This window comes from Mugil cephalus, chromosome 17, assembly GCF_022458985.1.
Source record: "Mugil cephalus isolate CIBA_MC_2020 chromosome 17, CIBA_Mcephalus_1.1, whole genome shotgun sequence".
NCBI classification, from domain to species: Eukaryota; Metazoa; Chordata; class Actinopteri; order Mugiliformes; family Mugilidae; genus Mugil; species Mugil cephalus.
In genome coordinates this window covers 17980155-18007667 of record NC_061786.1, presented here as the reverse complement: position 1 = coordinate 18007667, position 27513 = coordinate 17980155, and the positions used below count along the sequence as shown (strand labels likewise).

The window sequence follows — 27513 nt, the reverse complement described above, 5'->3', positions numbered from 1 at the left end:
AATGCACAAAACATCAATATCACAAAAAAAAAAAATGGTAATGGAAATGCAGTGGTTCTCCAGACACATTGATATAAAAGTATCGCAAAAGTGCGATGGAAACACTTTTTTGCATTTCACCAGTTCATTTGGAGTCCACCTTCTCCAAAGTGAAGTCTTGCGTGACCAGAATTGAAGAGAATAAAAGAATAAAAGAATTACAGCTCATTCACAAAACACCTTTGAATAGAAACATGTACAAAGTGCTATTGTACTATTTTCGAAATTTCAGAAATAACGCTTTCATAAAAACTGGACCGTAGTGCACAGTTTGCCCAAAATCCAGATTGTGCTAGAAGATTATTGTTGTCTGCTCATAAAGGTAGAAACTGTATTGATTCTTGATGACATATATATCAAATTGTTATGTTTACTTTTACTAAGTGTTTACTAAGCGACCAAAACAGTTCTTTGTGAAAAATAGGCTATAATATCGCCTGAACTTAACTTAACCTCAAGCTTTTATTTTGTTTTTTGGTTATTTGTTGTATTTTTGTTTTATTTACATTAATTTTGTAACTGAATCTTATCCTGACCATTTTTGCATTGTTGTACCTTTTCCGTATAAATTTTGTCCAAAATAAATAAATAAATAAATAAATAAAATTGACCCGGAAGTGCCACCTGCTAAAGAAGCGTTGCCACAGAAAAACTGGACCGTAGCATGCAAAGTTTAACCACGTTTTACGGACCAGTTGGTGTTAAATCAAGTTTACTAACCCTCGCCAGACTAAGTTGTAAATGTAAGTTTGTCTGCTTTGTTTAAGTCCGTATGAATAAATGTGGGTCCGTCAGAGATCTCATTATGCAAACTTGACCGAGCTGGTTGGCCGTGCAATTTGAAGTCATTAGCATAACATTTTAATATTTTGGGTAAACCGTCGCCTTTTTTATAGGTGAGTTGAAGTCTGGCCAGTTTAATTAATTAATAAATCGCTGTTTTATCGAGTGCAGTGTCCGATATAGCGACCAGATTCCTGCGTTAGATTAGATATTTAACTTTTAATCGTCGCTCTCAACAGGTGGTTTATTAGCTTAGCTGCGTTAGCTAACGGTTACCTTCACCTGTAAAACCAAAAAAACATGTTTGTATGAGGCAACACGCTTTAGTCTTTTAATGTGTACGTACAATTTAGTCTTCACAAATTAGTCTTTATACATGGACAAACAAAGGCCAACCCATCATTAGTTCTGACACAGGACTTTTACACCATTAAAGTTTAAAAGTCACTTGAACGAGTTCTGTTGGAGCATGAAGCCTCCTGTGTCTGATTTAAACACATATTTAACCGACATGAGCTTAAACTTTGTTTTAACTTGTCTCTTTTTTTGTAGGAGTGGTGACACAGTAGCATATCTTCTCTTAATGGACTGAGAAAGAGCTCAGTCATTGATATGAAACAGTTGAGCTCATTTAACATGCACATGACTAATGAGTTAGAAGAGACCATTTTTTTTCTCTTGCTTCATTTGTTCCGCTGCTGTAATTTTGAGCTAAACTAAACAGTATGAGTGCACTAAAACAGACAGTGACAAGGCCTTTGGTAAGGAGCTACAACTTGTGGTATTATTTAGTCATCTATTCTTTTTTTAATCCTCTCTCACAGTACATCACAGCAGAATCCCTGCGCTCGAATTACAGCATGTTGCCTGCATGTGTGAATCCAGAGAAAACCTCCACCATCAGCCATGGAAACAATATATCAGAGGTAAAGATTAAAGTTAATTATATATATACTGTGGTGGCAAACAAATATTCATGATAATATCTCAAATATTATCATGAATATTTGTTTTTTATTCAAATAAAAATGTAATTTCTTGACAGTTTCACTATGTCAGTTCTCAACGTCTCAAAATAACAGAATGTGTTCAAAACTGAACAAAAAATAAATAAACCATCACATCATTAAATTCATATTTAGTGCTCCTGCCATTAGCACACAGTAGAGCTCTAATCATGGTCGGCATGTTACCCACGAGCCTTTCCCGCTGTTAAGGGGTAATCTTGTCCCATTCTTCTTGAATTACTACTTCTAATTCTTCGGTTTGCGCTTTCAAACAGACCTTTTGATAATCTACCTTAGATTTTCAATAGGGCTCATGTCCAGGGATTGAGCTGGCTGCTCTAAGACCTGGATACTGTGCTTTTGCAGCCCTGGATGTTTGGCGGGGGGCATTATCTTGTTGAACCATCCAGTTTTGACCTCGACGGAGCAGTGCACGAGCAGAAGGGAGCGTGTGGGTTGGGAGAATGGCACAATATTTGGCAGAGTTCAATGTGCCATCACAGACCGTGAGATGAACACCGGCAGCACTCATGCATCCCCAAACCATGATGCTGCCTCCACCATTTTTGACTATACATGCTGGAGATAATGCTTCGCCTGCCCTTCTGCGTAGCCTCACATTAGCAGGAGGAAGATAAAGCTGGAAACCGGAATCATGTGACCGCAGAATCTTCTTCCAATTCTTGACTGTCGAGTCCTTGTGTGCTTGGGCTTAACAACACCAGGCTAACCTCTGTCTCTCATTGATCAGGAGCTTCTTGACAGCCTTCTAGGACCGTTTTTGTCTCTGAAGAACTTTCAAATGTACTGGCTTTGTATAGACACGAAGCACGGCCACAGAAAAATGTGTCTTTTAATAAAAAGCACGGCCTTCATTGGAACTAAAATGACCCAGTACTCAAAATTTCTCTTGTATTTTTATGGAACCAATCAATTTTTTAACAACTGTTTTAGGATTTGTTTAGTAGTTTGTGACTGTACTAAGTGATTTTTTTTAATGCAAGGTTTCACAAATGCAAGGAAAACTTTTTTCCAACACTGTAGATACTCTCATGGAAGTGACATCCAAGTAACTGCAACTAGCTGTGACATTCAGGGTGTTGAATCTGTAATTTTCACATCAGCTTGGCATCACAACTGAGGCACTTTGACGTGTGATATTTCCATTCTTCATCAATGACATTAAAGTATTTATCTCAGAAATCATGCACACGAAAATATATCATGCACACTAGAATGCACATGTACATAACATAAATATTTTAATGTCAGTAACTGAGCAAATAACCTGGAGATCAAACGCAAAATATGCTATAACATCATGGCATTAAACTTAATCTCTGGTCACGTTATTAATTACAAATGGTGTTCTGTCACTAAGGGTTCATCTCCTCAAACTGTTAAGTGGCATTTATATTGGCACCACACACCCTGTTTTTACTTTCAAGACCAGTTTAATCTTATGGTAACACTGAATGTCTCATGTTTTACAGATTATCCGAGTGACCTGTCGAGGTGTTTCTGGACCGGCCAGACTCTCTTCACTGAATGAGAGATCATCATCACCCAGATGGGAGCCTTTCTTCACTCAGGTCAAACCTTGAAGACAACGATCCAGCAGCATCAGGAAAATCTAGGTATCCACAGACACAGACACACGTAACTACGTTTGATTTATTTATTTATTTTAAACTACGGCCAAGAGAATTTTGGCACACAAACACTTTAGCACTTTTACATAGTTAAACTCTATATGACTCTATATTACCTACAGTACTTTTAAGGGTATCTTTAAGTATTTTAAAGCCTAAATACAACAAATTAATTTACAGTAATTTGGTTACTCGTGCCTCATTATGGTAAGGTATAACTAATGTGTACATTCAGGATATGGGTGGTGGTAGTTAGTATTTAGGTCTTTTTCCAGAGCTAATCACTTGACTAAACATCATACTTTAAAACATTTTTTTTACCATGCTCTGGGATTTCTGCACATTACTGCACATTAACGTCTTCTCGCAATATATGCTTTCTGTTTCACTGAGCACTGCAGTTTATTTCTCTTAAAGCTAACTGATAAAGACGAATACAAAACAGAGCGTGCATTTACAGCTAAGAGAATTCATGCTTTTTGGAGAATTTATAAATACTCACCTAAATGTTATGGGATATTTACATTGTAATTAGCAGTGGAGTCCCTGTTGGAAACCTTTCAGCTTTCCACTCGAACATGTGTGATTGTGACGGTATTGATTTTAGATGTCGGTGATTGGACTTATACAGTATATTTACTATGTGCAAGTTAAAGCATTCCACTAACAGGAAGTGTCAATCAGAGTTGGCCTTGTTGCACAGATCCTGTCTGTCAGAAGAAAGAGCAGAATAGGCTCTTACTGAGCGTCTTTTGTGGTTTCTGTCTAATTGATCATTGCTGGAAAGCCACAGCGGTTCATAAATAATGCTAGAGAACTATACCAGTACCCAGATCATTTAATAACTTGTGGTGGTCCTATAGACTTGTTTATTGGAGGCTCAGTGCACAGATGTCCTTCAGCTTTTCATCTTTTTCTTAATAATAGTGTCAGACAGACGTTCAGCCTCCCTTTACAGCTCATTGCTTGTGAAAGGTCTCAAGGTGATGTATTATGTTTAAGAAAAGTAACCTATAGCCTGTAATGTTTCAATAAAAAAAAAAAAAAAAAAAACTGCAGAGGATGAGGTTAACAATACATATTTAGTCTACAGAAATCGCACTATAATCACAAGGCTATTGCTGATCATGATGTAGGCTGTTGCTTAAGTAAAGAACAACGATTAATAATGCTGTTTATTGCAGTGGCTGTTAAATGCTCAGCTCATTTCTACTGGCCTGTGGAATATTTTAATATACTGCCTGAACCTAGTTGTTGTGATGACATCATTGACCCTATATAGAGAAGGACATAACCACCATGACCTCACCCTGACTCTTGAAGTTTTGAAGCTCGGTCTGGCGGCTCAAGCCATTACCTACTTAGCATCGGCTAACTCCTCTTAACAGCTAATTTGGTATTCGGTAGGTGGAACATGGGCGGAGGTGATGCCTAAGTAGATAGCAATTTAAATATTCATAAGCCTTATTATAATTTCAACTGGTTATCTGAAACTTTGTCCCTGTACAGTTAACATGGGCGTTTATTTCTATTTTAACACAGAGGTCTATGACTATTTAGCCACTGTTGGAGATGGACTGGAACTGCAGCTTTTGGCACTTGGTGGTTTCCTAACTTTTCAGTCCTGGAAGTCACAGCTTGGATGGTATTCATAGTTTCAGTTAATGGGCAGTGATGGAAAAGAAGGCATTCATATTTTTTGACGGGGGGAGGAGTTGAATTAAAGGCCTTTTGTACTTTTCAGTAGTTGTTTTGTCTTGGCGAGGTGTGGGATGTACTGCGTTGTGTAAAAGTTAACGTAAACTCCTGCTGGGAATGAAAATTCAAATCAGTCATTTAACCTCCTGAGACCCTGCGTCCTCATATGGGGACATTTTAGGTTTTATTGCAGGTTATTCTGCTTCATTTAAAGCCATTGTCCTAGTTAGCGGACACTTTAGTCTGCCATCTAGTGGTAGCAAAGTGTCAATACAGTAGCTAGTCGGTAAAAACATGAGTGGGCATTTCATTCGATCACAGGACAAAAGTGGACGAGGAACAAAACCCCATCAAATTCTCTGGTTAAAACTTATTTACTTGTGCTTATTAATGTTTCTATTTTGATATGACTCGTAAATGTAACAAATTTTATCTATAGCAACCAGCTACGGCCTTGTTTCATTGTTTGCAATTCTGGTTTTGCTCAGCCACGTTCAGGTATTAAAATAAACAGTTTTATATTTTCTTACACATTGTTGACTTTCATATAATATAAATAATGAACTAATCTCAGCGTCCACATATGAAGACATTGTTTTTTTTTTTCAAAAACTACTACTTCCTGTTGAAAGGCATTGCTTAGTTTTTATATGCTTTAGGTCCTACTGATCTTAAATACCTTGGAGAAATTAAAAACACAGACCAAACAAAAGCTGCGGTCTCAGAAGGATAATGCCAAACAACTGTAAAAAGTTTCTGTCTTTAGGATTACAAGTAATTTACAGATTATGGTGAAACTAGGCCCGTCTGTTCTGATTTCAATCAGATTTCAACGTGGGTCTCCATCACTTGTTCCTGTCCTCCTGCTCTCCACTACCTGTCTTTCTCAATGCTCTTTAATTGTCCGTGATTTCTCCCTTGTTGGTGTGTCTCGCAGCTGATACAAAAAGCCACGGAGTCTTGAAAAGGCAAAAAATGAGAAAAGAGCCTGAGAAAAAGAGAAAGGGGGAGACGGAAGAATGCGTTTGATTAGCGTAAGTTTGCTCGAGCTCAAGTTCGCCATTGTGTTCGTCGTGGATGTGTGAATGTTGCAGTGAGCGGAGAGGCTAAGAAAAGACGGGCATGGGAAACATGCACACTGACATTTCTTAATCAAATATGGCAATCAGGGGGCCAACCAACAGCATACCATTTGCAATCCCTTTTAATTCATAATCAAAAGCTGAGCAAATGAGGGAGAAATTGAGAAAGACTGAGAGAGCGGGGGAGAGAAATGAGGGAGAAGGAAAGAGAGGGGGAGAGAGAGATGCAGGTCATTACATCTCTTTTTACTGGCCCGATGAGAGCAATGCAGAATTAATCAGAGGCCATTAGGCTGTATTTACTTACCACTGCAGGGGCTCAGATCTCTCGCTCCCTCTTTCTCTGGATACGAACCCTGATATGATCCTACTCTGCCCCCACCTTATAACAGAGGCTGGAGCAGGGCTAAGAATAAGGGTATAACGAGAATGATCCCACATACAAGTGCGTGTGTGTGTGCATGCGAGCTTGTGTCTGTATTCCTCGACATTATGTTGCATCATGTGGGTGTTGTGTGCACTGGGGGCCCGAGTGGTATGGAGAGGAGAAGAGCTGGAGAGATGCTCTTAAATCAGAGTGTGTAATCCCCTGTGGGGTCAGCCTGCGGCCTCTGATGTTGACTCACAACTCAGGCTATCACACATCCCTCTCCCCCTCTCTCTCTCTCTCTCTCTCCTAATGCACTGCTGCCATTACTCACCCGGGTCCTACTGGTGCCAAAATTTCTAATAATGGGTCTATGTCCCCAAAAGCATCTTGGCACTAAGTTAGTGCCATTTCAACAAAATGGAGTTCAAACCTTTCTAAAAGAGCATGTTTTAGTTGTAACTAATAAACGTCATTAATGCTTTGTAAATTGACGTCTTGGTTGCGGAGTACGGGAAGAAGTAATAATACTTAGTTAATTATGTCTGATGTTACTTTTTTAAACCGGTCTTAATACAGGTAAAAACTCTATAACCTCCCTATTAGATGGATCAATACATAGATAGATTAATCCCGTACTGGGAAGTTTCAGTAGCTGGGTTTACATGGAGCTAAAATATTCCAATTACCTCCGTTTAGAAGTCCCAAACGAATGAAAATGCTCCACATAAACGCCTAAATTGGAATCAGTTGAAATTTAAGACGGGAAACCTCTTCATTTGTGTCTGTCTCATTTTCTAAGTTTTAAAGCCCACCACTGAGCTCTAACTAGAAGTGACTGTAATGTACCGAGGCGTAGAACAAAATTCTCCCAAATGGAGCACGTTACCACTACACATCCAAACCTGTGACAACTACTTTTTTAAAAAATAATAATCTCAAACACTGGTTAAAAATAATTCAGACATGTACTCGTATAGCCTAAATAGTTTTCTTAATCTGATGCATACTCTTTGGTTCGTGGTCCATTATCGTTTTTTTTTTTTGTTTTGTTTTTATAATTGTGGGTCGAATGTGTTGTCATAGTATTGCCTGTTTCGATACGTCTTCTCTGTCTGTGTTGTGTACCTGCCTTAGGATCACTGCTGAAAATTAGCATTTACGCTAAGTGTGGCGCATTTACACTGATGGCTAACACATCAGTGTTGATTATTGTCCCAATTCAATAAACTAAAATAAAAAATGAAACAGGCCAAATGAAATTCCTTTTCCAAAACTGATCGAAAGTCATGTAAACGCTGAATCGGAATCAAGTCAGACCCCGTTCCGTCTGCACTTGCTTTGTAAATGCACAGTGACGTTCAATTGACGTTTCCTCAACTGGTCTGCGGCACATAATAACACCCTTTAATAAACTCTGAAAGAACTAGACAGTCTCACATGCATAGACGGCAGAAAAAATAGAAATATTGAATTTTTTGGAAAAGGTGGCCAAAAAAATTCATTGAAGCTGAGATAGACTCAAAACGTGGAGCGAATTTGGAACCGCTGGAAAACCTTTTAGCAAAAGTGGGTATAACCCTACAAACTTTATGAATCAATCATACTGATTAGTCATTATTCTGGTGATGTATTTAGGAAGTGGATAGAAAAGATCACTTCACATTTAAACAGTTAATCAATCTTTATGTATAAAGCGCTTTAAAAACAACACAGTTGGCCAAAGTGCTGTACTAATACATTGAGAAAAAGACTAAGACTAAAATCATAAAACAAGCAAACAAATAAAAACATTAAGAAGCCAAAGTGCTGTGAACAGACATAAGACAGACATAAGGTTTCCGTTGACCTCAAACCTTCAATCAGAATGAGAAAAAAGACTCCATGTAAACCTGGTTCTGTGTTGCACCAGCAATAATAAAATAATGAAGCCGAGCCTTCTGGAGAAGTTGCACATGCATTATTATTATTATTATTATTATTATTATTATTGCTTGTTGTGTGGTGACAACGCACTATACAGCAATAATGTAACAATAGTGACTGTCAGGAATCAGTGTGTACATTTACATGCACGTGAAAAAAACAAATTTTTGCCTTAATCGGACTATTTCTGGAGAACTTAAGTGCATGTAAACATGTTACCCCGACTAAAATCGGAGTTCTCATTATCCATCTATTCGATTTTCTCTGGCGTGTATATGCTTAATCACACTACTCACAGGATAATGCGTGTGTGAATGCTCCGCAACTGCTGCACTGGCGTGTGACCCCGAAAAAACATCCAAGAAAGCCGGTCGCAGAAGAAGAAGATAAACAGAGCCGGTAGAAGAACCACCTGAGGGATAGCGCATATGTTACCTGCACCACAAACAGTCTGTACATGATGTACGAGATAAAAAAAAAAAATGTACTACTGGTTGAAATGTCGCATGAATGACGTAATAGGTCAACTGGAAAGTGGGCCGTATTAACATAGTATTAACCCACTGAAAAGACACGTATCGCCACCTAATGTGGAGGAGGAGGACATGTTCCCGTCAGTTATTCAATTTTCTCTGCTACATGTAAACTGGGACAAGGATCGTAGGCTGAAAGTCGATTTTCAAGCATAGCTCGATTAACTGTGCATGTAAACGCACTGAGCGTGACACATGTAGGAGATATAAGCTGTGCTGATGCTGTTGATGGTCTTTTTAGTCTTTCGGTGATGAAAAAGAGACATGCCAAAGCGGATTCAAACAAGTACTTTTGAAAAGCCCCCAAGCACAGACTTCGGTATGAAATAATTTTCAACTTAAGTTTGATAAAATTCCTTTCCATGTAAAAGGGGCTGTTGTGGGATAAATTAAAGGATGATTTATCAAACTATAGCTGTACAATGAGATGAGACTTAAACGTCAATCAGGCATAACATTATGACCACCTTCCTAATACAGCTATGACTCATCAGAGAATGGACGTGGGGCCTTCTGAGGATGTCACGTAGTGTCTGGCACCACAGTGTCATTAGTGGGGAGGTCTTTGGGTCCTATGGGTTGAGGGGAGAGGCCTCTGTGTATCATCCCACAGATACTTGATCAGTTTGGGATCTAGTGAATTTGGAGGCCAGGTCAACACCTTGTGCTGCTTTTCATGTTTTTTTTGTTGTTCCTGAAGCACTTTTGTGTGTCTGTGTCAGGCTTCATCCTGGTGGGGATGCCATGAAATAGTGTCAGTGCTATGTGGTGCGGGTGCCTGGTCTGGTCTCGTCTTGGTGGGTGGTGCATGTCTAAGTAACATCCATAAGAATGCCAGCTCCAAAATTTCCCAGCAGAACACTGAATTGTCACAACATGGTCAATGTTATGTGCTTCCCCCATCAGTGGTTATAATGTGGATGATCCATGTGTACGTATTGACGAACCCATTAAGGTTCATCACCCAGAGGCACCCCATTCACCCTGACCTGTTGTTTTCAACAGTTTAAATTAATTGATTTATTGTTATCATAAAGTTATGAACTATAGTATCTTAAAAAAACAAAAAACAGTGACACGTGCTCATGTAAATGTTAAAACCTGTCAGTCATATTTTCTATCTGGACATTCTACAGCTAAGATGAGTAGTCATACTCCTCACTGGACAATATATTAGTTTAAAGAAACTAACGTAAACCATTTATAATGATGACAAAATATACCCCTTAATGGCTCATTAATGATCTATAAAGCATTAGTAAATGACTTATTAACCATTTGTAAAGCCAGTCAGACTCAGTGAGAGCTGATAAAGCTTTTGTAAGGCGTGTCATATTAAGTGTGTTATACAGACGTTGTGGTTATTTGTGAAACCGTGCTTTGAAAAAGAATACGTGCATATGTGTACAGTATAAATTTTTAGTTTGTTTACCACGTGACCTGAAATTTGCAACTTCAGGGTCAGCTTTGACCATTGAGGTTAACCCTGCAGGAGAGACGGCACTTCAAAGTCCCCGGCACTGACCCAACCACGCCATTACAGCACAAAACCTTTTTAAACAACTGATAGCGAGACAAAGGAGGCTGCGGCATACTTTCTGTGGGCGATATGAGCAAACAGCTAATGATGTTTACTTAAGATTAGCCGGGCTCACCACCAAAGGAGCCTGTCTTGGAAAGAGAAAGAGCCAGCAGAAAAGAGAAATAAGGGAAAGAACAAAAGGGACACAATTCAACAGTTTAGTCATTTAGTCTACATTGTTGTTTGTCTGTTTGTCGGGTGTGTCGCAAGAGTGGAGGAATGCTCTGTTTAGAAGTGAATAATTTGCCTTGAATAGCACATACAGGCACAAATCTACCTGCACACAAAGGCACGTGGGGAAATAAAAAAAATAAAAAAATCATGAATAAAAGATAATTGAAGTAGAAAGAAAATACCTCAAACAGTATCGTGTAATTCAATAAGTTGATTTGGAAACGAAAAATCCTTTTTTGTGTCGATCATGTTGAGTGGATCATGTAGATTTAGTGAACAAATACCCGTCAGATTGTTCAGTGAAAGAGGCACTCTTTTACTTTTTATGTAGGTCTCTGCATCCCTAATGTTGTAATTTCTATTCTGGAAGATGACAAATGACACACCAAGATTTTTTTTTTTTTAAAAAACAACACATTTTACTTAGTAAAACTAGTAATGCCACAATGTAAAGTAAAACATATTACAACATATTTAATCTTATAATCCTAGATTTAAAAAAATCCTTAAAGGAAATAGTTTTGTTGCTGTAAAACTTTTATGAAAAGTAGAACAAAGCACATCATAAATGACCTAAAAAATAAAATGTACTTAAGCTTGCAATCTTTTTTTCTGTCCTGTTGTAGAAACAATTTGTAAACACAACACGGGCCGGAGTGGATATAACGAACTTGTTAGCAGTCCGGTTACTTATTCACACATTCAGCAGATAAAGAACAACGTGGCGTTTATTTGGAGTCCTGTTTTTATCAGCGCTTTGAACGTCACAACAACATACTTGATGCTTAATCCCATTGATATACATGGCATGCGTAGTATCAAAGCAGTGGTAACTTTTGGCAGTATACCCAGTCGGCGTATGTATATCTAACGGGTGCGGCTGTGTAGGTGAACTGGAGCCTCCAACACCTTTTAAAACACTGAAGTCTTAATTCACCTCCACGTCTCTCAACAAACGGAGCCGGGCGTCTGCCTCCGCCGCACAGATAACGCCGCAGCCGCACTGTAAAAAGGCACCCCAACAACTGCAGCTGATTCCTCCCGGAACGTGTAATTTTCTCATTTAGCTCACAAGCGTTTGGCCCGACACCAATTAGCACGGGGCGCTGACCTCAGATGTCTGCACCAGGAGACATGGCGCCGAACGTCGCACCACGTGGCGCACCTCAATCAGTCGCTTGCACCCTCTTTTCTATTTTGCAGCCATCAAATCATTGCCATATACATAATTCATATACCTCGGATTTGGAGGTTTATTATAACCCCTCTCTTACTGTGAGAGTATGATTATATGTCAGCTTCAACTTTATAAAAATAGGAGAATGGGCCGTCTTTCTCTCCCATCTACATATCGTCTTTTAAGAGTTTCTGTGACTGTTGCATATTTGTAATATGAGGGTAAAATCCATTTATACGCTTAGAATTTCTACATAAGGAGTCAATGTAACATATGTTAATGTGTTTGCTCTTATTGTAAGTACCTGCTTATAGGACTTAGTCCAAAAAAATCCCCAAAAAATCCTCTTTTTAATTGCCTGCCCATGTTATGCAATACCACATCTCACCATAGGGGGGTGGGGTCATACCAAAATGCTAGTGCTATCACCCATGCCCGCTTAATATGAGGGAGCCATGAATGTCAATGAGGAGGGTGTAATTGGCTCTGGGATTATCAACATGTAATGGTAAGATAACATGAAACTTTGATGACTGTCTGGGAACCGGGAGACGGAATCAGTGATTTCTAAGTCAGATATATGATGGAGAACAATGATAGCATGCAGTATTAATTTGTAATTCCTCGTAGATATCATGGCCTTCCTGTTATGAAAGTCGATGTAGGACTTTACATTGTAAGTGATAAACGTGAAACTTAACTGTACGTGTATGTTTTAATTAGAGTGCTTAGGTCGTTATTAGCCTCTCGAGCCTATCTTGTTAGTGAATGTTCCTTTTCATGGACTCGCATGTTCTTCGAGTACATCTATTTTGATTTGTGCCAACCCGGCGTGCGATGTACAGTACACGGGGTGGGTGACCAGGTGCTCACGCATGTAAATGTATACATGCGCATCCACGAGTGCGTCCATATGCGAGTCCATTTGCACGTGTGTGAGTGTGCAGCATGCACATGTCTCTCCTCCTTGACGTCGTCTGTGCACCCCACCAGGCAGCTCTTGGCCTCCTCCTTTCATTGCTAAGAAACCATCCATTCTGTGTGAGTAATCAGAGCTGTGCCTCCAGGAGCCCAGCCAAGCCTCTCATCCTTGGGCTGCTCAAGAGCTGCTTTAATTAACCATCATACCACAGATGGGATCGATTTTTTTTTTCACCTCCCCTACCCACCCCCCCCTCCACCCCCACCCTGCCCCCTCCACCTCCCACCTCTATCCCACTCTTTCTCTTTGCTCCCTCACTCTCTCCTTGCCTCTCTCTTTCTCCCTCTCCCTTCTATCTGCTGCTTCTTTCCTGCACCCTTCTCTCCCATACACAAGCCCCATAATTGCACTGGAACAGTGCCAGCCGCCAGTCGGGCCCCAGACTGCAGGCCTCTCCTCTCCCTCTGTTCTCCTCCTCAGCCCCTGGCCTCACCTGCTCAATACCTTATTAGTGTCAGGATCTGTAGAGAGTCATTGCGGATTAACTAAAGAGATGTGAGATTGATTTCTGCCCCTGCAGATAAAATTGAAGTTTTCTTCTTGCGTGTGCACATGAGTGCATGTACTGTGTGTGTGTGAGTGTCTTAGTGTGTGTGTGTGTGTGTGAACAAGGAGCAGAGCGCGAAAGAGGGGAGGGGAAAAAAAAAAAAGTAGGAAAGCAGAAAAAAGGAAAGTCTGTATGATCTTTTAGTCTGCAGCCTTGCAGGGATATACTGGATGCATGTGCATGTTGTGTGTGTTTGTGCATTACTGTTCTCTAGTATGTATGAGGGTTTTTGAAATGAGGGTTTGCTAATTTGCTATTGGAAGACCCACTTGAGCCTCTGCCTCTCTCACAACAAATTAATCCCCCCTCTAGCTTTACCTTCATTGGTTTTCATGTGGCGCTATGAAGGCACTAGACGGACCCATATCCCTCTGTGCTACACTGTATTCTAGAGAGGGCTCCTCCATCCATACACATGGACACACACAAATAAGGAAAAAAAACAAAAAAAACATGCATGCACACCCAACAAGCCTAAAACCCAATCTCAAATTCTAATCTGCTGCAGTAATAGTCCCATGAAATGACCCGTTCTGGTAAATACGTTCACGAAAATAGCGTCCTATTGATTATTCATGGATCGGGAATGGCTGTATATGTGTCAACGAGGTCGCGGAGGCAGCCAGTTGGGCGAGAGATTAACATCTATTTCAGAGGTAGGTGAATTTGTAGTGGAGGAGAGGTGGTGGGGGTGGGGGCAGGAGAATTGTGTGTTAGTGTGTGTGTGTGCGTGTGAGAGAGAGTTGCAGGAGGTTGGGGATGGAGCGGGGTGGAGGGTTGTCTCCTCAGGATTGTGCTGTAATCACAGGCCTCCGTCTACATGGCACATCTCAAGAGTGGTGTCAGCTGGGCTCTCTTCTGTTTGCTAATAGCAGGGGGTCAGGCTTCACTCACAAAGAGGTGCGTTTGATCCCCAGGTATGGGACACGGAGGGAAGGAGTGACACTACTGAATACTAACAGGTCACGCTACACGCCTACTTATCTTTCATCTGGGGCGTGTGTTTGGCCGCGTGTTCGACATCCTAAATGTTATTTGTGTTTTGCAAACAGATTAGTGGGTTTGAAGCTGTGATTTTCTTGTTTCGAGGTTTAAAAAAAAAAAAGAAGAAAAATCACAGGAGAAACTGAAACAATCTGCTAAAATGCAGATATTAAATCCGTCTAGATTCTAATGCTAGTATAAAAATAATATAATAGAGACACTAATGATTACACTAATGATAAAACTAGTCTAACTAGCTTTGAGCAGCCAGAGAAACTTTTTGAACAGATCTGCCCTGTTCTTGTTGTTGTGTGATGGCAGGTGCATTGCCTTTGTGTGTTACAGCTGCTGATTTCTAGTGCGGTGTTTGCGCGTTTGTATAGAAGCCGTTGTGGTGGCGGTTGTGTAGCAGTTCATGGGTCCCAGGGCCCAGCTGCCAGAGTGAGGCAGAAGAGTCAGACATCATTGTGGTGTGATTTCCTCCTCTCCTTGCAGATGGAGTGTTTTTGTCAGAGCGAGGGCCACAGTGATTGCCTCTTCGCCACCGGTGTCAGCCCAGGATAATACTGCAGCCGTCCCCCCAGGAACAAAACAGGATCAGCGCAATCCATTTTCTTTTTCTCTGCCAAAATGGAATAATTTCAAAGAGACAATCCCTGGTAGTCTCCAAAGCCCAGGAAAAATCAAAAGACAACCATTATGGCAAAAATTGTGAAAGAGGTGTCCCACCTTTCCCCCTTGGCTCTGCCAAATACTATGCCCAGCTCTAACTAACAAGCCACAGCCACAGATAGACAATGAAAGTGGATTGAAGAGCAAAGCTAGCAATCTCACAAAACAGAGCGCTAAAGTGAGACATGAAAGATGCATGCGCGCCGACTCTAGACGGAGAAGTAGACCCCCAGCATGGCCCCTCATATTCAGTGCCACACTCAGATCTTTATATTGAAAATATGGTGGTTTTATATGAGTCCATACGTCTGCAGCAATCTGAGTTCTATGGCTACCTGCCCTTTACAATCCTAATGACACTTCAGCAAAGTGTGGTGGCTGAGAGAGGGCGGGAGCCGGGAGGCTTTCCTTCAGAATGAGCTGAGAGCATCTTATTGGGAAAAGGGGCTAAGAGTGTTGTTGTGATGCCTGACTCCATATTCTCGGTCATAGATATTCAAGAACCGCACCTCCACTTACATTCTGCCTTCCCGTCGCTATAGGGCATCGGTCGGGACGCGCGGCCCTATAGTCGGCCGCCTGCAAATGAATATCCGTGCGGAGATAGCGGCGCGATGGGGCTTGAGCACGATGGTTTGATGCGTGATAAACACGGGGACAGGTAGGAAGACTCCTCTAAAAGTGCTTTTCTCCTGCACATTACCGAGCGACAGGAGTCATCAAAAGCATTGACAGTTACCTGCAGATTTTTTTTTTTTTTTTTTGTGCATTTAAGAGAAGTAACTCTTCACATATTTCTCAAGAACTTGCCATGACACATCACTGGTTGGAAGCTCTGCTATGCACAGGTGCTTGAAGGACAATACCGGAGTAGTAGTCTATTATTGTACAGTGTGAATGAATGAAGAGTGATTGAGTGCAGTACTCCACGCCACCTATATAAAGCAGAAGTATTGCAATGTGAGGGCCAGAGAGAGAGAGGGTGAGAGAGCTCTAGAGGCCTAAATGAGGTGAAGGGAAGTGGAAGTGTCCAGTAGGGGGTCTGCTGCTGTGGGAAGAGGGGGGTGGGGGAGGGGGGGAGGTGGGGGAGGAGGGCTTGCTCTGCGCAGTGCCTGGGCCAATGCATGAGGGTTTGGGGCTAAGTGTCTCATCAGCATCCAGCTCAGGTGCTGCCAGGGCCCACGCACTAACTATGCCCTGACTTGATTGTAATTGCCTGAATTCAACTCCCGCTGCTCCCTCCTGGCAATATCACAGGCACATTTAACTCCAGAGAGCCTGGGGACCATGCAGCAGGGCCACAGAGTGCAGCTGACTGCCTCTTGTTGAAGCCTGTGGGCTGCAGGGGGATCCTCTCTTGTGCTGTCTGCTTTGTGGGGGGAGGGTCACAGGTGCACGCCCCCCCCCCCCCCCCCCCCCCCCCCCCCCCCCCCCCCCCTCATCTGGATGTTTGTGAACGTGAAACAAGTGCGACTGCATCGGATATACTCCGACAGTGATGGCATGAGCATGACAGAGGCATTTGTTGTTTTTAATGTCACCTTACGTGGGGAAGGAAAATGTGTCCCTGTCTGCCAAAAAAAAAAAAAAAAAGTGAATTTTGGGCTTACACAACAAAAAAAATATTGATTAAAATTTGACCTTCTCTTTAAATTTCCGTATCCATGGCTTTTCATAGCTATGAAAACCATAAATTATTTAACATAATCTTTAAAATCGCCACACAATCAGTCCGGAAAAATAACCCTCCCGGTTCCCGTCAGCCTGTGTTTATCATGTCCAATTCTAAACCAAACTATACACTTCTTGATTGCTTCATATTGCCGCCCGCAATATTTTTTATTTATGTTGTGTGTACCGCGGCATGCTGTAGTTATGCAAATGTTTTGGGGGAAAATTGAAAATTGCTCAAATCTGCTTTTCAAAGAACAAAAAAAAAAAACCCTTCAGAGACCGGAAAACAGTTAAATGAAAAATGTGAGACCACCATCAACAGCTTTACAGTAGGTACATTTTGGTTTTCTCCTAACAATGCATATGAATTTGGTTCCAAATTTCTAGTTATAGAACATTGAAGCTGCCTACATTTGTGCCCCTTTGTTTGTGACATTTGTGACTGACAAGGGCATGAATGAAGTACTTCCCTCTTACAGCGACAAAAGCCCTTATTAAACACAACATACAAAATTACGAGTAGAAATAGATTTTCCAGCGGTAATACGTAATCTATGTTTCCCAATCGGCCAGCTTTGGAAACTGCAGCAGGGTTAACTTAAAAAAGTTAGCCTGTGGTGCTCCTCATCCTGTGATAATAGGCCTGTCTGTAATGAAGAACAGGCTTGTTGCCAACAGGTGGTCTCTTTAAAAGACCAGAGCCACAGCACTCAGGATGGGGAAAAAAAAACCGCCATGGCAAAATGTGTCAGAATCTAATGTTCTGCAGAGTGAAAAGCCTGTTTTCTGTCTTTTGTTCCCAGCTAGAGATTCAGCCTTGTTCCTCATTGTTCGGGGCACAAACGAGCAACAGTCTTTTTTGACACGGAGCCACAGATGAATAAAGACTGGAGCTGACTAGTCACAGGAAAGAGCTTTCTTTTTGGAGGGCTTGGAGCCCATTAAGAGTTTGTGAGATATGAATGGATATGAATCCTCTCCTTCGACCCCACCAAAAAAAAAAAAAAAAAAAAAATACAACTGGACACACAGGAGACAAGGAACACCTCTGTGTCTTTTTACCGAGGTTCCCAAGGACATTTCAAGACACCGGGCTGATTGACAGGCAGGAATTACATAGAGTCAATAAGGAAGTGGTTCTTTGTTAATCTGAAAGGGTACACTATGCCCACCCAACCTTAGAGCAATAACCACTGACATTAACGTTGACATATTGACTTTATATTCTTGACATAAGCAGTAGAAGAAACCATATAATTGCAGCGATTACAGGCTGCATTATTGTGACATGAGCTTTATATTTCTGTCAGATTCGCGGCACGAAGGTCCGCGCATAATGTGCCGGCGTAATAAAACAGATAAAGATAATGAGATATTTAGTAAGCCACTTCATGCACATGCTAGTCAGACGCGTTCAGCTCAATGGGCAGATGATGGGGGGAGATCCCGGGCAAAGCAGCCCACAAAATACAAGCTTTTGTCCAGCTCCATAATCCATTTGTTACACTCAGACCAATTTGTCCTCATTAACCCTCATAAGGGGACTGTGTCTGAGACAAAAGCTCCCGGGGAACAATGAGTGCACCCCACCCTCCCCGCGTCCACATCGCCGCTGCTCAAGTGCTCCCCTTCCAAGCACATTGTGGCCCCCTTGTTGCCAAGAAGGTTCCAGTCTATGAGCAAGAGATGGACAGAGCCCAACAAGCAGGATACACCTGAAAGACGCCGTGAATAGAAATTTCCCCCATTTCCGAGTTAATAATGAAATATCTTCCGAAAAAACACAATGCGGCGTCTGCTGTTGTATTCAGGTCACTCCATCAATCAACTCTGAAATAAATCTTGACAAGATGTACAAAGAGCAGCCGCAGAGAAAGGGAAGGGGAGTTACAGTAATTTCCAAAGACGTGAGAAAGTTGTGTTTTTTTTTTCCTGTACTTGCACCTTCAACAATTTTTTTTATCTTTATTCAGAGTGAAGCACAAAATCGGGTTCTAAAATACATTATATTTCCATACAGTAGACTTAAAATCCAATTTTGTACCTGTTAGTGGGCTTTGTTTGTTTACTGAAAACACCCAGTCTTTGAGTCATTTTACAAAAGGTTCAGGTTTTAAAATGTTGAATAAGTTGTTGCACTGCTCAAACGTACTGTACTTGAGTATTTCCTTTCTTTGCTATTTCATACCTGTATTCCTCTTTATATGGACATTATATGTAGCCTGTGCTTATTTTACATGTGAGTATTTAGTTATATTAAAGAGTCGAAGATCATGTACAATGGATTTACAAAATAACACAAATATAAAATGACTCCTCCTTATAATGGGTTCAAACCCAAGTTTTAAAAATAACTGCTGTGTTCATATTAAAATTTGCACATAAAAAACAGATTATAAAAGTATGGTTTAAATAATAAACCAGTGGTATCTCATTTTCTAAATGTCTCTTCATTTAAATTCTTCAAGGGCTAAAAAAAATACATAAAATGCCTCTACAATCTGAAATACTGTATAAATAGTAGCTAAAACTAGCTCCATCTTCACCAACTACAGTTTTTATCAGTATTAAAAAGCTAATGTCGTATTTTAAACAGATAATAAACACGAAACACTTATGAAATCTGAGTTACAAAGTAATGAAATCATAATTAATCCTTCAGCCACTCGCTCGGTTAAAGCTCGGCGCTAAAGCCTTTTATGAACATGTCACAGTGTCAAACGCAGCGGCGTCCCATTTAATGCTGGTTTGTTGGGTCTCCAATATGTTTTCCAAACAGAGTTGCAGTAATCAGGTCATTTGTTATAATGACAACCATTAGGGGTGATCATCGTCACACAGCAGTCAGGCAGATAAATCAGGTGCTCTCCCTCTCTCTCCCTCTCTCTCTCAGATGCATCTCAATTACACACACCGCACACTGACAGACAGAAAACGCACACACTCACCTTCACATCACTGGGAACCAGAGATGAAAATATTCAAGATCCAAGCAGTTCCTGTATTGGTTGAGTTTATTGGCGCTAAAAATCTAAGTTTTCTCTACTTAGAAATTCTTGGTGTGGTTTCATGTTGCATTTAATATATTTAATTCATAAAAATATTATTAACTGCAGTGTAAGAGCGACTGATTGCGATTAGGTTGTGATTTCCTTATGAGAGTTAATATATTAAAGTCATGATTAGATTTGAGTCAAGGTTTTATATGGAAGAAATACCTTTATTTACATATTAATTACATTTCATTTAACTATAAAATGTCTTAAAGAAATACATTTCTCAGTTTTTTTATACATACATATATATATAAAGTAGTCTCATCATCAGGTGGCGGTGGTATGAAAAGCTCTTTTAATGATAAAGACCATGAGAATGAGTCGACGAGGAATAGAAAAAAAGTCATGTGTGTTTGCGTCTATCCACGTGGACGGTCCCTTCGCTAATATCCAGGCCCAAATTCAGTCACCCTCTTCAGCAGTGCTGCTTTCACTGCGCTGATCTTCTCATCCAGCTCTGTCAGGCTGCAGGCCTAAACGACGAAGTAAGAATTAGAAACTAATCAATCAACTCAGATTAACCTCCGCCTACAAAGTACGATGAAAGGAAACAAAAGAAACTACTAACCTGAGCGAGGGACGTCTTTGGTCGCTTGTGCAGGTGACTCTAAGAAACAAGGACACAAATACGCGTTAATTAGTCTTATTTTTAACTCATTCTTTGTCTAACTTTCCCCCTTAAAACGCCTCTCAAGGTCTAAAGAAAGAATGTACTCAGAGCTGTAAAATACAACAGCCAAGTGTTTTGCAAAATTAAAACATGCAATTTTCTAATATCCACTTAGAGAAATAAAAAATAAGTGACCTCATATGAGCAAAGAGCCGAATGCACAATGCCAAAGATTATAAAATAAAGATTTTCATTTAAAAATACATTTTAATGAAGGTATGTCTCCATTAAATGCTCTGACAATAGTTAAGAGGCAGTAAACACAGAGCAGGAGATGAGAGGTTGGCGTACATACAAAGTTCTTGGTCAAACTGGAATAGAGGTCGTCATAAAACTCAGCGGCATTGTTCGTTTTTAAGTCGCCGCGGCCTTTACTGTTCGGTTTAAAATGCTGATCCTGAATAATCGTAGGCCAACTGTATTCGGCTTTTCAGCGAACACCGAACTACAGCAAGGAGGGGGGAAAAAAAAAAAAAAGCGATGGGGGACTCCGAATAGAAAGGACCCCCATCCTCATCAGTTTATTCAAAGACACTCAACATCTCTTGCTCTGCTCACACAAACATGCAGTGAGTCAAAAGCAGATGGGGAGCAGCATACTCAAAGAAGCAGCATGCTGTGCTGAGAAATACCAGTTTGAAGAGACATGCACATCTCAAGCACACTTAGATAACTAACACACTGGACGGACTCCTTCAGCTTGGGAAATTAGAGTCTGTGACTGTGCAGATGTCTGACAGGTTGAATATGAAGTCCAATAAATTACCTACTGACATCTTCTGGGTCTCCACTACTCTTAAAGGAAAAATTATCTCAAATGATTCGTCTGCTGAGACCTAAATTTGTCTGTTTTTGATTCAATTCAAGTGTAACTTGGAGGGTGAAACTAATATTATACAACATTTATACAATATACAATATACAATATATTATACAACAAACAATAAAACTGACCACGTAAATAGACTTTAATTACTCTAAAAGAGCCTCTTACATTACAGTGTGTGTCCTTGTCTAAAATAATTCACACATAAAAACTCAAATTCTGAAAGCGTGACAGGATACTATGTAATGAGAACTGAACTTAAAACTTTTCATCCTGTCGCCACCCTCTTACTGCGTTTTGACCGGCAGAGAACTGATTTCTCATCTTCCACAAAGTCTTAAACTCATTTTGCATATTTTTAAAAGTATTTAATAGCTTTGGAGTCATTTGGTAACATTAAAGGTGGCGTTTCTTGTTGCTTTCACGGCTTATCACATGCACAATGTGGTCATGATCTCACTGGAAACTAGTATTTTATGTTCTGAATCAACTTATCTTTGGTTGAAATGCACAGAACTATATTTGCAAACTAGCATGGAAGACAGAAAGTTTGACAGAAAAAAAAGTCATTTGCAGATGGGAACTGGTTCTTCGTTGCCGTAACTGAGTTACAGTGTAAACTGGTCCCAGTGAGAAAAGTTAAACTAGTTCAAATTCCATAAGGAAATAGAAGCAAGGTTGTGTTTACTCCAACTCAACTACATAAACGTACTTCAAAACAAAAGGACGGGAGGATGAGATGATCGGGCAACTACGGGAACTTAAATAAAAACATATACGGTTGAAACACAGATCTTTAGAGGTGAAATGGCAGCAACAGAAAACAACTGCCAAGTTAGAGCATCGTGTGTGGATTATGTGCTGTAAGTTAAACAAGAGAGTCAAGAAAGAGACTGCTACTTCTTTAAGTACTCGTGTGTGAACAGGGAGGTGTGCCTACACGTGTCCAGGAAACTCCAGGAGTTTCTTATGATTAAAGTCCTCAGGTGAAGTGTAGCACTTACTGAATATTTGTATTGGAGGAGGCATGCATGTGGCTGTTGGTTTGCTAATACCAGCTTTAACTCTTAATCCACAAAGATAAACTCCTATGAATTTTTTTTTTACATTCTTTCCTTCTTCTAACCTGTATGACTGTCTTGTATATATACTTTAAAGCCATGGGACTCACTGTGGACAGAAAGTACTCGGGCGATAGTCCCTCCAACTCCAGGATACGATCCTCCAGCTTCTTAAGTCTCTGATAGACACTCAATGGGACCGGGCCCGCTGAAGAAATAAAACACTTGTTGAACAATCTAAATACTTAGGCTTGTACATGACAAATTCAGAAGTAGTGAGCAGATTAAAATGTGTATAACAGCTCACATCATATCTGATGTTAAATAAAATATCATAATATGTAAATTTGTCTGTGGTCTAAGCTGTTTGTGGCACCTTCAGTCTTTCGTACCATTACACGAAAGACGGACAATAATTTCAACATTGTCACAACTTGTCTGTTTGCTTCCTTGTCTAACCTGTTGGGAGTTTTAGGTGAGTCTCGATGTTGTGAAGTCTCTCTTCAATAGCTGCATTTCCACAGTCTCTTGTCATTGGCCCCCTCTGCTGCTCCCCAGTCTCTCCCTGGTTTCCCCCGCTCCGAGTCTGGGGCCCGTAAGTGTTTACCACTCGCGTGACTGTCCAGCAAAGGAACATAAACAGAATCCTTAACGTAGTTTTGACCAGAGACTTAACGACAACACATCTAAAGCCGTGATAAAGCATTTACAAAGCAGGCAGGTACATAAAGGATCCTACAAGACACTTATTTTTAACTACATAGCGACAAAAGAACTTGTTTCCTTTTTTATAAGTTCTTGTTTTTTTCATGAGAATTGTAGTAATAATAATAATCATAATGATACATGCTTTAACTGTGACTGCATCAAAAATGAAACTTACCTTTTACATGGCTTTTAAAACCTGGGTAAGGAGTGAACACTGCATCCGTTCTGGCACAGCTGTTTTCTACAAGAGGATCAAAGTGATATAACGTGCAATTAGAATTTCAAAATGTAATTAGGAAAAAACTGTGTATGTATATATATATATATATATATATATATATATAAAATACACACACATGCGCACAGACACACACTTGAATTACAACTAGTCCTGATTTCTCTTACTGGTGTCTCACACAGGCTTTGAATTTAAAAACGCTCCTCTGTCTCATGTTTTTCTGGACTAAGCGGGTTGTGTTTTGAGGCCCGAGAGTGTTAGCTACTTCAGTCCCACTCTTGGAGCAGTTCAGCCTGACCTCTCGCCTGTGGAAATCAGCTCTCTCCCAAACATTGGCAATCTGTGTGCAGGCTCCCTCTCCACCCTGCCCCCCAACCTCTCTCCCATTCTCACCCTGATTGCAGTCGATCACGTTGCAAAACTCGCGCACATTGTTTTCATTGATCTCCATCTGCTTGCGTTCCATAAATGCAGATATTCTTCGCTCAATCTGGGGTCACAGTGAAGACACAACACAGATAATAAGACACAATGGGATGATGAGCTATTGATAGGTGTCAAGAACGCAATGTGTTTTGCCTACTCAATGTTAATGATCGGGGGGGGGCAAACACGGTGCAGCAATTTACATTACATGGAATGAGAAATGCAGAGAAGGAAATTATTTCAGGTAGCCCAAAAAAAAAAAAAAAGTTGAATTGCTTGCCATCATCACATGATAGAATATGAATACTGTTTGCTTGGCTACCAAAATAAATGCACAACAGAATGGGGCCTCTTGTCCTTCATCCACATGCAATCTCAGAGTAATGAGCATCCACTTCATAATCCATCAAGGACCTGGCCCTCTCTCAAAACCCTCCAGCAATGTGGTCTCTTCTACCCCACCACAGCACTAAAGGACCCCTTATTCTCTGTCGAACTCGGCTTATCAGGTCTCCATCAAGCGTTTGCTTCACCGCGGCACGTCATGCGCGCATCCTCGGGAGCAATTACTTATGATTATTCATTTGCTTGACAGAGTGTAAAGAGGGCTCTAAAATGTCACTGCCAGAACAGCTGACAGATCTGCTGACGGAGACCAACCTCTGACTTCCCAGCTCTAATTTGAACCATGACGTCATCGGCTGCCGTCTTGCTCTCTGCAGCCTCTGAGCTGTGTGGATGGTGCTCAGACGGTGCAGCTGTCTGCTCTTTAACCGTGGATGAGGTGACGGAGTCATCTGATGTGTTGTCCTTTGTGGATGAGGCATCAGCATCCATCAGTGTCTTTAAGCTTTCTGAAACAGCCTATATCAACAGAGACTATGTTAGTATATATAGATTTTTTTAATTAAAGACTTGTATACTTATCATTATACATGGAAAAATAACAATGGCACAGCCCACAATTCAGATTTATTTCTAAAATAACTTAAGAAATAAAAGTCTTGTCAGAAATACATAAATATCTACCTGTAGTTTAGTGATATGCTCCTGTAAACAGCTGTAAACGTGAGCAGGTGGAGATGATGGGAGATTCACAGCACTGGGGTTGACTTCTATTCTCAAAGCAGCGTCACCTAATTTCAGCTTCGTTTCAGAACACACAAACAAAATGATGTGTCACTGCTTTAGACATGATCAGAAATCAGAATCAGCATTTAACATAAACACTGTCATCACAATGGACAAATTACCCTTGGTAAATGCAGGAGAATTTAATTAAAATAAGGAACTACATTAATAATTAGTTGGGATTAATCATTCCAATTAATCATCAAAGCTACGGATGATATCAGCTCTACTTATACCTTTTATTTGCTATTCTGGTTAGATTGTAAACTGTAATCTAATAAGACTTTTAGTGGAAATTAAAAACTAACATGCTGATCTAATAATGTTTAATGTTTAGTACTAAATATCATAGCTGTTGTTCAAAAAAAAAAAACCTTCATTACTTAAAAAGGTAGCTCATCATTATTATCAGTTATACATAATTTATCATGAGACATTGATAAGCTAAGTAGTTGTTACTTGGAAGTGAAGATGTGTCACTGATGCCACTGTCATGCAACTATATATGAGAAGATGGAGCAAGTATAAGGAGATGAATGTATGTATTCTAACAAAGTAGAAAAAGATTGTAAACTGTGACAGTACTCAGGTGTTTCATCTACTGTATAGATTATTTGTGCTTTACCACGGTGCCGTGTGTACGGAATCACATCCAAGTAGTCACAGGTTGCAACATAGGAGCTTAAAATGAGCTATGTTTAGGGGAATAATAATTGCTAAGTGGCTACTAGACCCATTAAAGCCAACACACGTTTAAAATAATTTAAAAAAAAGAGTCGTTTAAGCCTGTCTGAAACCCAAACACGGTCACTTTCCTACAACCTGCTTGCCAAAAACACCGCCTGGATGTTGAGTTATCTGAATGAATGAAGAGTATGTTTCGGCGGAGCAGCCATGCTAATGCAAGCAGGTTGCTAAAAACATCCTCAACAACATTAGCATGTAGCAACCGACCAACGCGGACTGAGCTGAGCAGCTTCAACAATCCAAACCAACCTCTTTCCCGAAGTCTGCTAGCAGCTTCAGTATCACATCCACGCAGCCCCTGTAGCTGGACATTTTACTGGATTCATCGGGAGGAGCATGGTTTCCACTTAGCTTCATTGTCTCCGCCATTGCTGTTCAACGAGCGCAGAATCCTGTCCTCTGATTGGCTGGAACACAGCGGCTGCGCATGCGCAGTGAAGGCAGCCTACTATTCAGAGTAGATTACTCCTGATTTTCTTTTTTTGTGATCACATCGACAATAATGTGATTTACTAATAATTGAGCTGCACTCTGGAGCAGGCTGTGCAAGAGTGGGTCTATATTTGGCTCAATCTGGTGATTTTTTTTCTTCTTTTTTTTTAAAAAAAAAAAGGTTCATAGTAAAACGTATTCTCTTATCTTTATTTGATTTATTTGAATGAGTTTAATTAATGCTGTCTAATAGCTGCGCTGTAATAAATCCCACCTTTGTCATAGTTTGTTCAGATTCTGTTTGTGTATGAGTGTTGATTCAGTCATTTCTTACCCTTATAATGATAGATTTAAACAAGGAGGAGAAACAATACACTGGTTAAGTGTAAATATTCTATAATATGATAAAAGAAGAGTCAAATAAAAGCACAGTGGCAGAATTGAATTGCATCCAACAATCCTTGTGCATCATGTTTTGTCCTGCAGGTAAGAAGCGTTTCAGTGTTGCAGTGTTGGTATATTTACAACAACAACAATAACCATATGATTTATGTGAAAAATCTTATCAACCATTGCTATAGATTATAAAAGGTGTACCCCATTTCTGACACTTTTATTTTTGCTTTCATCTTTTATATTTATATTTAGATTTGCACTGAATGTTTATTTAATTACATTTTTTAAAATCTTTTTTTTTATATAATAATTGCATGATTCTAAAACAATGTGCATGTGTGTAAAACATTGCTTTGGTTTCACTTAAATTACTGAGATTATTGCAGGTAATTTTACCAGTATTTAATTTCACATCATACTTGCACACATGGCTCTAACTAAGACTCAGTCATTTAGTAACTGCTGAAATAGAAGATAAATGATGCACAGAGAAGAAAATCATCTAATTATCTCCTGGATGCGCTAAAGTGAGCAGAATTACGCGTATATCTGCATCAACTGCATAATGAATCAAGTGTCTGAGCTGTTGTTCAGGACCTCCAGTCTGATTTATGTCTGCAGTCAAATAAGAAACAATCAGACTCGGCTACCCGTTGATTTGACTCAAATGTGGGATTTGGAGCTGCATTTAACTGTATTCTCCATCACATACTTTTCAAACAGGGGAAAGAATGGTCACTCAATTATAAGAACATTGTCCCTCTGACCACGGTGGACCGTGCAGCAGGGCACTGGGATGGGAACCTGGCCACAATGGCGTATTTTTCTGTGTTGAGTGACTGTGGGAAAATCTCCCTCTTCTATTCAGACATTTTTCCCTTCTTTTCATATAATGAGGAGAGAGACTGATGAAGGCAACAACAGAAAAAGAACAATTACAGGC

General features: G+C 40.2%; 1 protein-coding gene and 1 long non-coding RNA gene across 2 annotated transcripts; one reads left to right on the top strand and one right to left on the bottom strand.

Moving 5' to 3' along the window:
• The first annotated feature begins 675 nt into the window (after positions 1-675).
• LOC125023948 lies at positions 676-18028 on the top strand. The gene is made up of 4 exons (XR_007114680.1): positions 676-782; positions 1647-1748; positions 3323-3466; positions 17683-18028. It is a non-coding gene; the product is annotated as an uncharacterized LOC125023948 (long non-coding RNA).
• Positions 18029-19875: 1847 nt separating this feature from the next.
• On the bottom strand, positions 19876-26150 carry LOC125023244 (MAP3K12 binding inhibitory protein 1). The gene is made up of 9 exons (XM_047610384.1): positions 25992-26150; positions 24894-25010; positions 24525-24728; positions 23832-23928; positions 23376-23441; positions 22952-23110; positions 22603-22700; positions 20504-20542; positions 19876-20408 (listed from the first exon to the last, which is right to left on the bottom strand). Exons 1-9 carry the CDS (start codon positions 26109-26111, stop codon positions 20319-20321), a joined length of 990 nt encoding a protein of 329 aa, XP_047466340.1. The 5' UTR covers positions 26112-26150; the 3' UTR covers positions 19876-20318.
• Positions 26151-27513: the final 1363 nt, after the last annotated feature.

Bases quoted from the DNA above. Each gene is read 5' to 3' on its own strand.
- LOC125023244 (XM_047610384.1), bottom strand. From the start codon at position 26,111: ATGGCGGAGACAATGAAGCTAAGTGGAAACCATGCTCCTCCCGATGAA. The intron at 23,929-24,524 runs GTTGGTCTCCGT...CTGTGACCCCAG, and splicing joins TTAGAGCTGGGAAGTCAGAG to ATTGAGCGAAGAATATCTGC. The intron at 23,111-23,375 runs GTAAGTTTCATT...TTTGCTGGACAG, and splicing joins TTTTAAAAGCCATGTAAAAG to TCACGCGAGTGGTAAACACT.